General features: G+C 33.3%; 1 protein-coding gene across 2 annotated transcripts in view; it reads left to right on the plus strand.

The window, feature by feature from the left end:
• The first annotated feature begins 805 nt into the window (after positions 1-805).
• Positions 806-19,102, plus strand: part of LOC119840740 (zinc finger protein 774) — a 46,000-nt gene continuing 27,703 nt past the window's right edge. For both annotated transcript variants that reach the window (XM_038367460.1, XM_038367461.1), the window contains exon 1: positions 806-1,292. In XM_038367460.1, coding sequence (XP_038223388.1) covers positions 1,208-1,292 — 85 coding nt within the window. In that variant the 5' untranslated portion in view covers positions 806-1,207. The remainder of the gene's footprint in view (positions 1,293-19,102) is intronic.

Below are 19,102 nucleotides of genomic sequence, written 5' to 3' on the forward strand. Positions count from 1 at the left end.
AACATAAGTACATGAGATGAATATATCCATCTCCTTCGCACCACCACCGCCCGGAGCGGGGGCCGATTGGGGGGTGGGGGGGTGTCGTGTCGCGTTGATGAACATTTTTCTCATTTTTTGCATTATTTTTACGCGAATCGTTTTTAAAGGGTTTCGTCATAATTGCAAAGCGTCCGATTATGTTATGCCCGATAACTGCGCACATCTTAATCGTAAAAGCTCATTGCGTAAATGACTTGTCTGCGGCTATATTTAAGACAACTTCTTTTTTAAGAAATAAAAAAATATAAAATTCTTATACGATTACTGCGTATCTTATACAGCCTTTACTTTACTTATTGTTCATAGCCATAAGTATTTATCTTATGCCTTAAAAATTTAAAATAAATTTGAATTAAGAATAAGACGTCTAAGCTCAACATAAACAGACGCAGCGTATTTGTACGCATGTCTCGAGTAAGTGGCGGGAAACTTATTTTCCCGCGTTTTCTCGCGCCGCCATTTCCCATTATTTGCTTACTCGAATCTAATTAGAATAAATTATTTGACGCAAATACCGATTTATGGGCAATAAAATGTCGAATGACATCTGTAACTGTGCATAATTAAGCATAGAAATAAAGTTGAAACAATAACAGAACGTTTATGAAAGTTGTATTTTTTCGTGTGCGTACAGTTCTGTGTCTGTTTGCGATTTATGTATTGAAAAGTTGATCAAGTAATGCATAATTATGAAAAGGTTCGTGGCGATTGAAATCCTCCCGGTTGTAGGGGGAACAAAAAAACGCATTAGTCGAACAGTCTCGCTGCAACTGCGGCGCGCGCCGGCCGCATCCAAACGATCACCTTTTATTTTTACATTACGTATTTCGTTTCGCGTAGACTTTTGGACCGCGGTAGTATAGCGGCGCGATTTGTGCAACAAAATTGTGTTTTGGACCCTAAAATGGAACAAAATGAACATTCGGTTAGAAAAACAATAAACAATTTCCCGGCAAAATTATTAACCGCAACTAAACGCAGTTCAAACTAGATTATTATTATTATTTTTTTGTTTCTTTTATTGATTGTTACACTCAGTTCTTACGGCAACAGTTTAAGTTCGATTACCGTTTAGTTATCTTTAGTTTCCAATGAAACTGTAACTTGAAGAAACTGTAACCGACAGAAGGATAGAGAAAGAAGGGAAATAGAAGAAAAAAAGAAAATGGCGCTTGCTTCTTCTGTGAGCTTATACTACTCTATAGTACAACGTGCGGCGAGGCATTATTTAGAAGATTACTGTCATACAGGTAAGGATTTTTTATTAAATTGTCTAACGCAAATACAGTTAATAAAATTTAAGGAAAATTAATGAAATATCGAAAGCTCAGGAGAATAAAACACTGCAAAGATCCTTAATTATATGGAGTTTAATTAATAATATATTATATTTTATAAAGATATATTCAAGTAAGCTTAGAACTTTTTGAAAGTTTCCTTATATACGATTAAATTAACGGAGTAAACAAAACTCTAATATAAACTTTGTAAAACTTTGTAGGGACGATAAAGCTTATTTCTTATTAATTTACGATTTAGATTATTAATTTTATATACAATATCTTTATTGTAATTGAATATCATTTACCGAGCTTTTATTTTTAATTATTAATTACAAGAAGTTTATAATTAATTAGATATAATTTAGATATATAACATATGCCGCTCAAATAAATATTATAGATAAGGTGAAGCTGTTGTTCAAATAGCCTGTGGGTTATTTGTCATAGATAATAGATGAATAGTTAGACACTGTATTTATTGTGGTAATACATGTTATTTATTTTAAATCAATGATTTTTAAAGTACTAATTAATTTTTTAAACATTTTTATAATACAAAAGTGTATATATATATTTAGTTAACAATATTCGACGACTGTAGAAATATTTAAAATTGCATTTATTGCAGGTCATTCTTAACATAATAAGAATACTAGTTTAAATACTACGCTAACTAATTATATTCAAAATAGACAGACTATCAACAAAATGTAAATACAATAACGACTATATTTCTATATTTAACGATAATACTTATTTAAAAAAAAACAAGATTTCTTTGAGTATCACATCTGTATTATATTTCATATATACAATTAAACAATGAAATTATTAAAGCGCTATTATGTACACTACGGGCCGTCCCGTCATCACCCGTGGTTCGTCTTTTCTCTTTATAAAGAACCTTCCTTGACCCTTAACAAAAACGATAAAAAAAAATAGCCTAATTGGTTGTCCTCGAGTTTTGCGCTTAGCAACTCACATGGCCGATTCATTTTTATGTATATAGGTTATTCACTTTCTGTTTACTGCAAGTGAAAATTATAAATTAAATTGACATCAATATACCACAGATTATAAATACATTATCTTCCTTGTAACACAGATAATAAACACTACGCTTATAGTTAGATCTTTTTCGAACAGCCTCGTTTTGTACCAGTTATAGATTTTCATTTCTATCTCAATATACATCTACTGGCGCTTCCATGAAATACAGAAAAATATGAAGCATTTAAAGAGTCCATGATACTTGGAGTTAAAAATAAAAAGCTCTTCAAAACAATGGTATTGAATCCAACAGAACTCCAATTCAATAATAATTGTCATATAATTTTTATTATCTTTTTACAACTTTTTTGCGCGTTAACACGGAACTTTTATTGCGACGATGTTGAAAACAATAAACTGTTTTATATTAAAGGGAATTTTACACGCTTTTATAAGTCTAGACTTGTTTGTAATATGACTAGATATATAGTATATGATATTATCTTTTGTTGGAATGAAATGCTTAATGTTCATGTATTAAATGTTAACTTATTTAAAAGATTATTTATTCTGCTTATATTTCCTTGCGAGCGATAAGCGATGGCGTATTTGGTTGTCTTTCTTTTACGTCGAAACAGAGTGATATTATGTTATGATACTTGTGTCTGGGGATAGTTGGGAGGAGTGACCGACATGGCTACTATATTCATCACCATGTGGAATATTCTATATCTACGCAGGCGAAGCCACACGCGAAAAGCTAGTACTGTATACATTATATTTGTACTTGATATTAGCATAAATTCCAAAAATAGAAATTATAATAACCACGCATAATAAAGAAAGGAAATTAAAATAAAATAAATTGAATAATTGTTATTCAAGCATTTGCTAATTAAACAGCCTCGGGATTTTCCCGTATTAAAAACTCCTAACAAGAGCAATTTTCTTTTAATTATTTTATAATACTGTTGTTACAAATGGGACGCTATATTGTCATATATTTTCACATGTATAATCAATTAATGAATAGTAATAAAACAATAGGGATGTACGAAGAATATATTTAGTATAAATCAAACTCACTTACGCGTATAATTAGCTACTAATCACTGATTAAGACACAATTTCATAAGAATACTAGTATACTCTTACCTAGCTTGTATTCTTTCACCACCCAATTTGATTGTTATTTCGCGATTTAATTAACAAATAAGCAAATAACAAATCCTATACAAATACATTGCTAACAAAATATTTCTATACTATTTATCATTATATACTCCCGTCTCGAATTGGCGGTAATAAAATCACAACTACCCTCCACAGATTTATAATACTCCGGACTGAGAATTGAGAATAAGGAATAAGGAACTTGGATGATGATTACGCTATTACCGTGATTACTTCGAGTCCTTATTCTCCTTATAGAAAGGTGAACCGTTAAAACCTTCTGTGACCGACACAATTAAGGTATAAGATAGTATTATTAACGGATCTCTATATCGAAGTCTAAATCAAGCTTATGTTAATAAATATGAAGTCATAACATTGTAACAAAAATAATAAATACGCTATGGATAAGAAACCCAGCGTAGTTTTCGGAACATTGGTTAAAAATCGAAAGATATATCGTTTTATTAGTTTACTCTGATCACATTAGAATAACATTAAGAATGTATATATTAGTATTTGTATATATATTTAAAAGCTCAAAGCTTCACGGATAATATAGACAAGGCTTTCCGCACATAGTTCGCATTAGCATCGTATTCCGGGATAAAACCATCCTATATACATTCATCCAGTCTCCAACTATCCCAATATCAAATATCATCCTAATCTGTTCAATGGTTTAGAAGAGGACATAAACAAAGTTAACGTTTATAACAGGGTTTTATTCACAAGGTTGAAATAATGTTCAATCATCTTAAATCTATTTAAATGAAACTTGACACTACTGCTCTTTCTTCCTGCTCCCTAATCCTTGGACAGCGATCGCTTAGTCAGACAAAAACAATACCTTTAAGATCGCGTTCTACTCTGAGACTAACTGAGAACAGGGAATAAAGTTAAGACGTACTCATGTACCATAGACTTACGTTTAAATCTACCCTAAATTATTTTCAACCAAACATAACTAGGTTACGATCGTGGTGCATATATATGTCGCTCAGTAAAGTTGCACCTTTCTAATGATTTTTGAAATAGGTCCAATGGTTTTTGCGTATAAACGTTACAAACATACGAACGTGCAAAGTTTCCTCTTTAAAATATTAGATTGTACGTATACAACGATAAGTGATTTTTTTAAATCGGTAGAATAGATCCTAAGATAAACGCATCCAAACAAACAAACTCTTTACTGTAGAAAAACTATTAGTAAAGTAAATACAAAAGTGTTATCAGTCCGATACAGATAATTCAATTATCATCAACACATTATCGTATCAATTGATTTACGCTTTCTCCAAAATACTTTTCTATAATAGTCAAATATCTAAAAATATCGCTAAGATTTTCAAGGAAATCCGGTCAGCCATATTTCTTCTCTATTAATTAGGTTTGTTCACAGTCAACAAATATCAATAATACATATGTTCAAAATAAAACGATCTAATCTATATATATAAAATTCTCGTGTCACAGTTTTCGTTGCCATACTCCTCCGAAACGGCTTGACCGATTCCTCTGAAATTTGGTAAGCATATTGGGTAGGTCTGAGAATCGGCCAACATCTATTTTTTATCCCGATATTCCTACGGGATACGGACTTACGCGGGTGAAACCGCGGGGCGCAGCTAGTTAATATATAATAAAATGTATAACTTTTAAAAACCTGTTGACAGTTATGCGTAAGTGTGGAAATACACAGCTTAACCTTTTGTCTTTCTTGCAACTGTCATTATTCATTACTTGCGTATAATGTAGGTTTACGAAGGTACTTAAGATATAAACGTATCTATACTATTTGAATGCTACAATTAAATAATTGATGAAATTTCCCGTACTGCAGTACAGTGCCTTAAAATCCTGCTATCCTACTAATCCTACTAATATTATAAATGCGAAAGTTTGTAAGGATGTATGTGTGTTTGTTTCTCTTTCACGCAAAAACTACTGAACCGATTGCAATGAAATTTGGTACGTAGATAGCTGGACAACTGAAAACACATATAGGCAACTTTTTATCCCGATATTCCTACGGGATGCGGACTCACGCGGGCGAAACCGCGGGGGAAGCTAGTATGATATACCTGAATGATAAAACTTACGTAGTGCCCTCTTTATAGCGTGAGCTTTTGCAAGTGCTTATGAATAAAAGTTATATTTTTTTCTCTAGGCCAGATTCTATTACGTTTATTTCCTTTATTTCTTATTAATTTAACATTGGATTAATCAAATCCACGTAATGTAACGTAACGTAACGTAAAGGTAGTTAATACTCGATGTAATATTTACAGGGCTGTAAATATCGTATTAATTACCGAAAACGTTCAAAGCCTGCTGTAAATAGTAATGATATAAAAGTGAAGACCCGTGTCCCCCACTGGGGTATGGGGCAGATAGTATACATCTGTTTCACCGATCGATTTTCTTTATGAACAAATAGGTCTAATCACCTACTCTTCCTGCCAGACGAAGACATTGTTTTTTGTGCGTCCCCAACTGAAATGGAAGCCAGGGCCCCTCGGTTTTACGCTCACGCGTTAACCACTGTACCAATGAGGCGGTCAATTACAAGAACAGTAATTATATATATCCGTATAATATATACGTAATAGTAATGTGTATGTACGTGAATATAATATAATAGTTATAAGATCGCCAATCAAAAATGACCACTTAAACTTGAACTTGATATTGAAATTTTTGAAAAAAATTTAAATCGCGACTCGTTGACAAAATTTGTAATTGATCGCCATTTAAAATCAATAACACTTTAGTCGATAAATTGTTCATACGCCCTTTGGTCGAAACCGGTACAATCGCGTTGAAATTTCTTGTAGAGAACTTTTACTTGTATTATATTTTTTGTGACTTAATACATAAAGCTGAAAAGCTTTTTTGTCATGTTTGCTAGAACGTGCTATTCTCAGGAACAATTGGACCGATTTTGATGAAATTTGCTACAGAGACAGTTTGAGATCCGAGGAATGGACTAAGTGTTAGGTCTCGACAATTCCAAGGGCACAGCAACTTTGCGGGGAAAACCCCGAGTCTGTCCATCGTTATATTTGACAACGCGGACAGCTAGTCTTCATTATAATTATGATATTTAATTTTATAAAAACTGAACCAATTCAGATAATCAGAGTGGACTAACCCTGGAGCTTACACACAGTATTCAAATCCTATAACCAAACAGGTACATAATATATCTATTACATCTCAGTTTGAAATTGGAAATAAAAGGATTCTTAAAGAAAACGTAAATTTTATACAAACCTCATTTCACTATTGTGTGAATAAAAATAATGCATCCATGAACATGCATTATTAATTACTGTGTAAGTAATTGAATAAATTAATTAACTTGCATTCCAACTAATAAAGAAATAAAAATTATTTAAAATGAAAAAGAAATAAAAAATTCTTTATTGTACACCATAAAACTACAATTATAAGTGACAACAGTTAACCTAAAATATACAAAGGGTATTCGCTTCAATAATGATAATAATCAAAAGTTGTTTGTCCGCCATACAACTCATACTATTTTTGGCATGACATACATTAAGTATTGAACATCTGAATGCAAACTGTAATAAGTAAAATTTGTTTCGATTTAAATAAGTAAATATAAAACAATTGTATTGTAATAGCTTTATACCCTAAATGTATGCCAAAATTTCGAGTTCTAACATCTGTTATAACAACGAATTGTCCAATGGTTAATTGGACAATTCTATGTAAAAAAAAAAAATAACAACAAGATAAAACGAACGCATCCAAATCTTCTCATTTCTTACTAGCGTTCGAAATTCAAAAGCGCAGAACCCAATACAAACGTTCCAAATTCAAAAACGTAACATCGTTTTCTACACGACTGTACACTTAGAAACCAGTTGTGTAGCGTCGCGCCGCTCAAACCAGTCGGGCGATAATCGCATCGGGCGCGGCGTTTATATGCAAATGTGGTGCATCTCTTAAAGGTCAAGGTCGGGATAGTGCACTTTTGCGTGCGACTGTATCTATTTGGTTGCTAGTTTTAGTAACTATTAATAGAGCCATGAGTCAGAAAATCAGTCGCATTCTTTTACAAAAAATTATAAAGTAATACTGTTTGTTAGAAAATGTGTAAATTTAAATTATAAAGGGTTTTCGTAAGGAAGCTAAGGATTTTATAACTGACTAGACGCTCGCCCCGGCTCCGGATATCAAGATTCCTGTTTTATCCCAAGGGAGCATTTAATCGGCATAAAAAGTATTGTATCACCCAAGTCAGCATGCCCTGCCTGTGTACCAAATTACATCAAAATCCGTTCACTAGTTTCAACGTGATTGACGTACAAACTACAAACATCCAAACTAACAAACTTTCACATTTATTTAGTGTGATTAATTTTTATCCACCTTTAACGTAAAGAATACAATATTTTAGCATTTTTTAAGACTCAACAATTTTAAAACATTGTTAAAAATGCTTAATTTTTACTGTCTTATTAAATTGACTTCTGACTGGCTACCGCTGTCATTTTGTTATTATTATAATGATTATAATTAAAACGTGCCCAATTATGTACCCAAATCCTTAGTATTGACATGACTTAGATGACAAAGTTCACTGGAGTATCGACGTAGTAACTGAGACGTTTTCACTGTCAAAGTAACACTGACACTAAAAGAAAAGGTTTGTCTTTTCCTGTCTTTAATATTTTGTAATTGATCTAATTTCCAGTCTTTTTTCTGAAATAACTCTTCTGAATGGTGACCAGGTAAATAAAAGTCACTTATCGAAACTCGAAAGGCAGTAGAAAATCGTCAAGCAAAATTAAGTTGGTTGTAACTTGTGTATTTTATCGTTTGAATTAACAAATGTGAAACTTCGATTGAGTTTTTATATAATATCAATATTTTTTCTTCAGTGTACTCTTTTTGCGAAATATAGCCTACTAGCTGCGCCCCGCGGTTTCAAACGCGTAAGTCCGTATCTTGTAGGAATATCGGGATAAAAAGTTGCCTATATATTATTCCAGTTGTCCAGCTGTCTACGTACCAAATTTCATTGCAATCGGTTCAGTAATTGTTGCGTGAAAGAGCAACAAACACACACATACTTACAAACTTTCGCATTTATAATATTAGTAGGACGACTAAGTCTTTTGAAGCTTCAAGAAGTATAATATGTTTCTTGCACGTTTTCCTACACACATATTGTAGCCTGAGGGGTAGTTTTAAAGGTTATAATCCCCCCCCCCCCCACAAAATGTAAATATGTTACAATGTAGTGCGCAGCCTATCTAATTTTCTACTTCCTCTTTTTTAACCTTTACTGTTACACTTTCAATGACTTCTAAAGTTACTTTCGGATGATTTTTACCCCTAAGCGTGACTACGCCCGTGCTTAGAAGTAAACTCCTACTCGCATTTACTGCAAATAAGTATACCTTTAGATTAAGTTCTGTATTAAGATGTAGGCTATATTTTATATGCCTTGTGGTTCTTCCAGAACTAGACATTTTTTTTATGCGTCTCCACCGGGAATCGAACCCAGGACCCCTCAGTTCTACGCTCACGCGTTAATATTAATCCCTGTCCCAAGGAGGCGGTCTTAAAAAAAATCGATCAGTGAAACAGATGTATATCATCTGCCCCATACCACAGTAGGGGACACGGGACTTCACTTTACTATATTTTATCTAACTATTAATGATGATTCACACATGTTACAAGGTAAAATAGGCCTTTAGCAGCTCATGAAGATCTAACTGATCCTTGAGGGTGGTTATGAAAATATGAGTTGTATCAAAATTTAATGGTGAATTCAAGGACTCTTTTATTGATTACAAGTTTCTCTGTTTGTAAACTATAGGTACGTACACACACACGACCGGAGTTTTGTAAACTTTGATAGCGTGTGTAGACACGTGATTTATGTTATGTTAAATCTTGAGTTGTGCTCCAATAAATGTATAGAAAACTAGATACGTTTAAGAAAGTATTTTGAGTTTAGAAATATATAGTTATGATAAAAAAGTAAAACAGGTACGTATATTTGAAAATCTATTATTATGTATTAATGAATCTATGATATATCTAAAATTATTTTGATCCCGCATATGAATTCGCACGAGGTCCGTGTCCGAGCAGTGGGAAAATGTAGGGGCTGATGATGATGATGATAATGATGGTATAAATTCGCATCTTATGTTGTGCTGTTTTTTTGATAAAATTTCAATGTGCAATAAATTTTATTAATGTAGTATTTTCTTGTGTTCGATTTTACGCGAGTATTATACATTTAGGAATGAAAAACTTTTTAACGGATTTTAAACACGATTTATTCTCAGCAGTCTCCCCGTGACCACGCTCGCTGTAGTGTTCGAAACGTCGGGTTAATAATATAATGAATCTATCTATTCTAATACATTATTTACTTTAAGGTAGTTTGTGAGTTAATTCGTAGAATAACCTCCGGAACTATGAAGCGAAATTTGAAAATAGTTTCACCAGTAAAAGCTGTATTATTCCTCAGTGACACAGACTGTATTTTTTTATTACTTTTCATCCCGGGTCAGCTACCGGGCAGGTTGTAATAAAACACGTCGCACCAAATATAGGCTCTAAGTTTTAAGCCCTACTAAATGTTAAAAAGACGTTTTGCGATCGCGAATTTAGCAAAATTTGACTCATTCGAATAGATATATTGAAAAAACTTCTTGAAATGTAAGTAATTATTGTTTTGAACAAAAAATCTTCCATACAAAAACCCTTGGGGAAGGAACCCTGGGTTAAATGGGATAAGTGGAATCAGGCGGGATGGAATAGGACCACCGACTAAACTCCATTGTGTTCTGTCTAGCCATTTCAGTGAGTCACATTGCTAAAAACTATTACCTCGAAAAACAAAATGGAGTAAATTTTATCTTTACAATTGTTAGTGAATTCATGTTTATAGACATTAAATCGTAGTACGCTGAATAACCTAGACCAGCCCTTGCAGAGCACGTGACTGGACAAACAAACTTATCGAACTATAAACTTCGTCACGTTATACTCACGTTAGTGGAAAACAAATTTTTTATTTACTAATTGTTGTATATGAGATACATTTTATCGGAGACGTGTTAGTTTCAGATTAAGATTTATTTAAATATAACTAGCTGACTCGGCAAACGCTGTTCTGCCTTACTCTTATCATTCAGGGGTCTGAAGAACAGAGACTTACCCGATATGCCCACAAAATTTCATAAGAGTCGGTCCAGCCGTTTCGGAGGAGTTTAGAACTTAAATTGTGATACGGGAATTTTACATATAAGATAAAAAAATTGGTCAAGCGCGAGTCGCAATCGCTCACTTTCCGTAGACAGTAATTCATCATAAAATAACATCTTTTTTTATTAACAAGCAGATTATATACTCCTACCTTTCCCCCCAGCCTTCTCTAGAGTTCCCCCGGCTTCGCTGGTGGAACTTGAACAGCCTAAAGCAATCAGGGATCACGTTATATTCAACGGTGAAATAATTTTCAAAATCGATCCAGTTGTACTAAGATTAACGCGTTCAAACAAACAAACAAATACAGCTTTATGTTACTGGTATAGACTAGGTGAAAATATATCGAAATTAGCATGAGGTCAGTACATAAGCGAAATTTTTATAATAATTTTAAATCGAAGCAACCATGAATAACGCATTCTATAAACTCGTCTGTCTCCTTATAAATTCATACAACCATAGCGTCTCTAAAATCCTTCAAAAACTACTTCCGAAATAATGTCATCACAAAAAAAATCACGAAAATTTCCAACCAAATGGAATTCAATACAGAGATCATTCAATCAAACAGAACAAGGGTTGAGCAATGAGCATTCTTGTGCGTATTGACCCGGATACAGGGCTGCCAAGGTCAGTTAAGTTCAAGGCCGGGGGTGGCAACCCTATGCGTGCTTACAGGTGGGGTGGCGAAGTGCGTTCACTCTGCAAGTTGGCATCTCTTCCTTGAGGACGAAACTTTTTTATCTTTGGATGTTTCGTTTTTATCTTTGGATGTTTCAATTTATATGCCGGCTTATGACGTATTTAATTCATTCTGTTCACGTCTGATTTCAAATTAAATATATTTATTTGCATATTGTTGTAATATGAATAAACAAATGTTATAATATAATTTTATATAACATGATATATTACAAAATCATTCTTTTTTGCTATTAAGAACATTAAAAAAATGTATTAATAAGAATAATCATAGAATAAAACACAGATTAAAAGTATTTTATATAAGACACATAAAATAATCTATTAAAATTTTAATTGATTAGCAAACATTTAGTATAAATTACTCATCAAAAATTTATAATACAATAAAATAAATATTATTGAATTTTATTACCAATAAAACTTAATATATTTTAATTAGCTATTGCTTGCGACTTCATCCACATGGACTTTGGATTTTGGATTAGCGCGAAAACTCAAAGAAAAACATAAGTATTAATAATTATTATTTTGGTGTATATTGCGATAAAAACCTCTCTGTTATAGATTTCCATATGTACTTTCACTAGCTGTTCGCCCCAGCTTCGTCCGTGGTACATATGAGCCTATGTCACTTAGTGATCAACTTTCGAATGGTGAAAGAAGTTTTGAAATCAATCCAACAGTAGCTAAGATCGCGTTTAAACAAACTTCAGCTATATATTATTAGTATACATAGAATTAATTCACTTAACAAAAGGGTTGACAGCCATTAATAAAGTCATAGATACGATTGTATCAATTACAGACTCAACTAGGCATAGAATGGACAACCCTGTAACATATGTCCAAACCGCATGTTTGCTGACCGACAGACGGGCCTAGACAAATAGTAATACTAGTATTAGGCCTCTTCACACGTACCGTTTATTCTATTTTCTATGAAATAGCTTAGCTTCTTAAACTCAGCTTTAAATTTCTGAATGTTGTAATCAAATAAAATCTATGCCCGTTTGTTCTGGGTAATGTCCGAAAAAGTTGGATAAATTTCAGGACTTTCAATTATCACTACATAGTATAAAACGAATCGCTTCCCGCCATCTTCGAGTCTGTGTATTTCTTCAAAATTACTTAAGAGATTTTGAAGGGGTTTTTTTTAATAAATGGTGTGATTCAAAAGTAAAGTTTATATCACGTATTATTGCATCCGTGTGAAGCCGTGGCGGGTCGCTAATAAATATAATTCACTTATTATATAATATTACAAAGAGTAGTTGCACTACGTAGACACAGGCAAAGCATATTAGCAACGGATTTAGGACTACAGATATCATCTAAAATGTATCCCCGACAACTTTAGAAAAATAATGTAATAAATTCGCTAGGCAGGCAACAGCCGCAATTAAAGCTCTCGTCTCTCGCCAGCCTAAAGCAACCCTCCTGACCATAGACAATACAGATTGATCAACCCCAGTACTCACCCCGCGAGGCCCCCCTTGAATCAATGTCACAGAGTATTGGTGGTTCGCATTAGTTCCTTTGTTATTGTGTTATATTACAATGATAAACCTTTTGACTTTCACGCCATAATAATTATTAAATATATTGTTTTCCTCTATATTCTTAATTGCCTTTTGCGCGCCCATGTTTAAAAAATTGCCTGATAGAGATCGCTACCTAACGAAGAGGTCGCCTTTTGCTTATTCTTTTCATGTATTGTTTGCTTTTCATGTTTTTATCGCAATAATTTTCATTTCATTTAATTTCATCAAATTATTAGATACCAACTACGCCCCGCGGTTTCACCCGCGTAAGTCCGTATCCCGTAGGAATATCGTGATAAAAACTTGCCTGTGTTATTCCAGCTGTCCAGCTATCTAAGTACCAAATTTCATTGCAATCGTATTGCAAGTTTTTGCGTGAACGAGTAACAAACATACATACACATACATCCATCCTCACTAACTTTCGAATTTATGATATCAGTAGGATAGGATAGGATATCAATTAACCTACGAATATTGAACGTAAAAGTTTATGAGGAGTTTTACGCTAAAACAAGTGATTAGATCTTTGTGACATATAATACATACATATATGCAGTCTGTATTAGCTGATATATTACTTTTAACCATAAACCAATATGTAGTTGAAAAACATAAATTTTCTTCTTTAATTTCTTCATGATACACTATGCTAGCAACAACTGTAAACAATATTCTACTATATAGCAGTAGCAGTAGTCTACAATGATACTCCCAAATTAATACGTTGTCTCAAGTTCTAATTAGGCGGTAGGAACAAAAAATATTTCAAAATCCGTGAAGTTAAGCAAAAAAAACATGCACAACAATAGTTGTTTGTTTTAATTGCGGTCCGCCATGGCTTCGCCCCTAGGTACCAGTTTAGCCCTAGTACCATTTGTACAGACCATAGCGTTCAGAGACCACCCACATTTTTACGTTTGCCCAGTATATCCTGAGATTAACACGCTCAAATTTATCAGCTTCATAATATTATATTAGTACGATTTAAAAGTCGCTAAAGATTCGTGGTCCACACTTCGACTTTAATTGTTTTCAACAGTGATAATTCCACACCAAGCCATTCAAATAGCGATCCTAATGCCCCGTCATAAAGATCGTTATCAATTTATTAAGTGTTAACATATATAAATCAAGCGTCTGCGCTCGTAAAGCTGTCGATGTCCTATCACAAATTTAAGCGCTTTATCACGAGAACTTGGGTATACGGCGTAACTGAGATACATAAGCGATATGTTTTTTTTTATGTCATAGTCGACAATGGCGCTGGTGGGTCGCTTGTCAATAGCAGACCTTACACCTCTACATATGGGTTGTCGACTTTAAATTGGGAAGGGATTGAGAAAAAATTAATGAGAGGAATAAAGGAAAGGACGGGGAAGGATAAGGAAAAGGATATGGGCCTCTGGTTCCTCTACTCAACGTATGAAACATAATAGCATGTTAGTATTTCACGCCGGTTTTCTGTAGGAGTGTGGTACTTCCCCGGTGCGAGCTGGCCCAATTGATGCCGAAGAGGGCTCGACTCCCACATACAAAGATGGTGATGCTAAGCGACCAGCACCACCCATAAACATTTGCAGAGGCTAGGGATTAATTATATTGAAAATGTCTGTATACATATATATTCAAAACGCTCATAACCTAAAACTATCAATAGCGAGTGTTTAACAAAATCGCAGTCGGAATTTAGAATGTCGAATTTTTCATTTTCATACTATATTTACGAGTTTGTGAATACCTATTTTTATAAAGAATTCATATTGAATTGTATTTTTCTGAATTAAATACCAATTTTCATTTGCATAGAGAGCAATATGGCGATTCCGTCTAACAGATGGCCGATTTTATTCTATTTTTAAAAGAATTTTCAAATCTTTTCATTTATACTTTACAAAGAATCAAATATGAAATCTTCTTATATGTTCCTATCGATATAAAGGTGTCTATATTTTGTTTATTATCGTTTTTCCGCAACAACCTGTCACTTACATCGCAAGAAGCGTGTTTACCGCGGGTTTCCTCGTTCACGCGACATCACGTGCTCCCAATAAATACAATACAGACAGTAAACACCATACAGTCTGCTCTGTTGGTGCAATTTTAGTGAAAAGTTAGGGAACAGTGAACCAGCTATTTTCTGTTTGTAATATTCACTCATTTAATTTAAACCTTTATGGTTCAAATATGAATCCTATTGTCTATATCTCGTTTATAAGCTATGCAGGTATGTTTGTGTGTGTAGGTATGTACTCCTTTTGACTTGAGTTTGACGCACTTTAAAGGGGCAGTCAAACTTTGTACACTTATCAAGGATTGGTGACAACACAATAATTATATGAGTTTATCTTATTATCCCGATGAATGTCGTTGGCATTCAATAATTTCTTTCTTTAGAAGAAGTCGGACAATTTATTTGTATCATGAAAGCGTGTAATAATTTTTTAACTGTATTTATTCTATTATTAATATGTAAAACGTTTTCATTAGAAAACTTATTAACTCCTTTCTATAAACCTTCGGTACCCCATTGATTTTCTATAATATTTTGCAGTCCTTATCCGTACTAATATTATAAATGTGAACTATCACAAACGGAGTTACTAACTCCGTTTGTCTGTGTCCTCTTCACGCCCAAGCCTCTAAACCTATTTAGATGATATTTGATACTGATTAAGTTTCAGACCCATAGGATAGATTTTATCTCAGAAAGCACACGGAAACGGTAACTCTTTTCGATAAATTTCGGAGTCTTACTTTAAATACGCGAGCGAAGCGAGCGTGCTTTCCATATGTCCCTATGTATGCTTAAATCTTTAATATTGCACAAGGGATTTTAATGCCATCATTTTTTTTAATTAATTGAGATTCAAGAGGAAGTTGCCTAATAGATGTTATTACATACATAAGGATATATATAAAGCTACTCCGAATTTAACGCGTGCGAAGCCGCGTGCAAAAGCTATTAACAATAAACAAAAATTTACAATTTAACATCAACCTTACAAATATCAATAAAACATACTAATAAATGCTTTAGAAGTATAAACAGACATCTACAGCAAGCAGTTAGATGCGTATCATGTGACATACATTGAACTTGTATCTCGCCACGTCTGGTAATTGCGTAACCTCGGTCGATGCCATCTAATTGCTTAGCATGTGTAAACATATGCGAATTTTATCAAGTAATAAGGACTTACTATTGTTGGTGAATGACAATACAGAGGCTTCTTGTCGGTTCTTCTCTCTAAACAGCTTTCCGAACCGGCGGTAATTGTTAAAACTGTGTTACGTCGATTCAAAAGTGCTTCTTAAATAAGTTTTGTTGAATCAATCAATGCTTGAGTTTGAATTTATTTTATATAATCGGATTTGCAGAAATCAAACCTTCACGAAAATGTTTATCTTAACACCTTATTTTGAGCTAAATACGTATATATAGTAAATATCTTTCTTAGTTTATACTAAGAATAATATTAGCTTAGAATTATCAACCTAAACAGGTTTGCTGGGACACAGGCCTTCTACGAGGGCATATATGTTAGAACCTACGTATTTTTATAAACGAAATGTGCCCTCACATTAATATTAGCCTCTGAATTTTGTAAGCTACACCCTACAAACAGAAAGTTTTAAAGCTGGATGAAACATTTTCTAAGTAATTCAAGCCAAAAATAATATGACGGGAAGGGCGCATTAGGAAATATTAAAATGTTAACTCTATGCCCCTGGGGCATAAGCGGGGACACGTTTATTTTGTTTCTTAATGAAAGTTACGAGAAATTAACACTGATGCAGTAGTGCCTTGGTTTTTGGTTTTAAAATAACTCAGTACTCTATTCTTTAATCAAATCTAAACAAATAATAGAAATAAATCGAAATGTATACATAAATTTATAGGGTACAAATTTATATCTCCTTTTGGGTAGAATTAATCAAAATCCTTTATTAGTAGACGTCTACATACAATACTACAATAGCGGCTATATGCATGCAGAATTCCAGCCCGATCAGTCCATTCGTTTGGACTGTGCATTGATATATCAGTCGACCAATCACTTTGCGTTTAATATATTAATAATTTGTTTTTATTTGATTGGTTTCCAAACTACATATACACATAGTAGCAGAAATCAATATACAATGAATAATGTTCTATGTATAATTCTATTCTATGGATGTACAAATATTTTAACTCATAACAAAAATACTATAAAATCTTATATTAATTAAATAAACAGTAAAGGAACCTCACTCGTAATCTCATTCATCATCTGTGTATCAACATATGAATCTGACATTAAAAAACGCGCCAACATCAAAACATTTTTAACACTAAAAACTTATTTAAATCCCGTTCTATATATTTACTCACTCCAGCAGACAAACCCTGACCTCCGTAATGTCCACAAGTGGCTCAATTGGCGGACGTGACGTCATCGAACTTCCTCCCCTAATTGCGCCCGCGCATGCGCTTGCGAATTAATCATGTAGTAAATATCAATTGTTTTATCGTGAATATGGGTGTTTAAAAATTTCTAGTGCTAACAATAAAGCCTTTACTCTTGTAACGCTTATAAATGTCGGATAATTTGATCCATGTCAAATGGATTCAAAATGATTGAACACGGAGCTAAGGACAAATACTAATTCGAAAACACTTTTAATAATAGTGCTTTTATTACGATGAACTATTGGATCTATTCGGTATATTTTACTGACAGAAAGCATAAAAGCATAAAGCATCTTCGTCTAGCAACAGCCTACATTTAATATTTTTATCCGGGATAAAAAAATACCAGGCCGGGCTAAGTCGCGAGAAGCGGCGACAATTTGATTTGATCTAGTCTATATAATATGTTTAACTTTTTTCAACCGATTTCAAACTTCAGAGCTTTCGACAGAATCGACTTGATGATTACTTTTAAATTTAGTCTAGTTCTGACAATTTCAAAGTGGTTAAGTTTTTTGTTCAAATAGTTATTATATTAAAGGAAGCAACCAAGCTGGTGATCGTCCCATCGGGCGGTCGTAAGCGATCACCACCCGTGAACATTTGCTAACTAACCAAATATTTTGGCCATGGCCAATATATAACCATTAGCTTTGTAACCAATACTGAAAATTCTATAAGTAAATTTTGTTTGTCTATTCCTCCAAAGGACATCATGACTTATTTGGGAAATTCTTATGTTAAAAACAAGTGGATTTTCTTAGAAATGGAGTTGTACTCTACACTCAAAAAATATTGCGTATTTTTAATAATGAGGAATAGTATAAATATTCTATATTCATTAAGAAATTCATTACGATAGTCGTTTATTTACACCGGAATTCCTAATCCAGTTGAAATAGGGTAAAAAGATTCTTATCTTCGTTTTCGCGGCCATCGGATTAACCTATTTTCTAGAACCTACGATCATTCCCTACAATAAGATAATAGACGAATGTGGGTACTTAAAAAGTAATAATATTTATACCAACATCTCAATTTAATCTTCATTGTACATTAGATAATCATGGTAAGAGTCCTATTCCTACCATTCCAAAATCTATGCATTTTATGATACACTTTACTGAGAAACTATGATACTTAGAGGCTTGGACTTTGGACATAGCATTTCTTATTCATGTTAAAAAGTGTTTTCAATAATATAAACATTGTATAATGACATTGAAATATAGAAAGTGTTGTAGAAAACTTAGGTAGGTAGAACTATTTCCCAACTAAAGCTTTGCTTAAGAATAATTTGTTAAAATTCATACCAGTGAGCAGTATTTGCAATCTGAAAATATACGTACATTTGTCTTATAATAAAACTCCTTTGAAACCGCATGCTAAACAATTAGAAGAAAAACATATTCAATAGAGTCGGCAGCGTAATTACAAACTTACAAAAACACACGTCGCAATTAAAATAATTAAAATTTATCAGTGCAGGTAAACAAAAGTAAGACAATGCGAAAGTAATTTCGAGTATCTCTAAAAAGCCTAAAAGGCATCCCATTCAGAGCCGTCGCCTGGCAACACTGAAAAATGCATTCGGGAGACAAAAGCATGCTATTACGTTGCCCAGGATTAGCCCTATTGACACT

This window comes from Zerene cesonia, chromosome 7 (assembly GCF_012273895.1).
Source record: "Zerene cesonia ecotype Mississippi chromosome 7, Zerene_cesonia_1.1, whole genome shotgun sequence".
Taxonomy (NCBI): Eukaryota; Metazoa; Arthropoda; class Insecta; order Lepidoptera; family Pieridae; genus Zerene; species Zerene cesonia.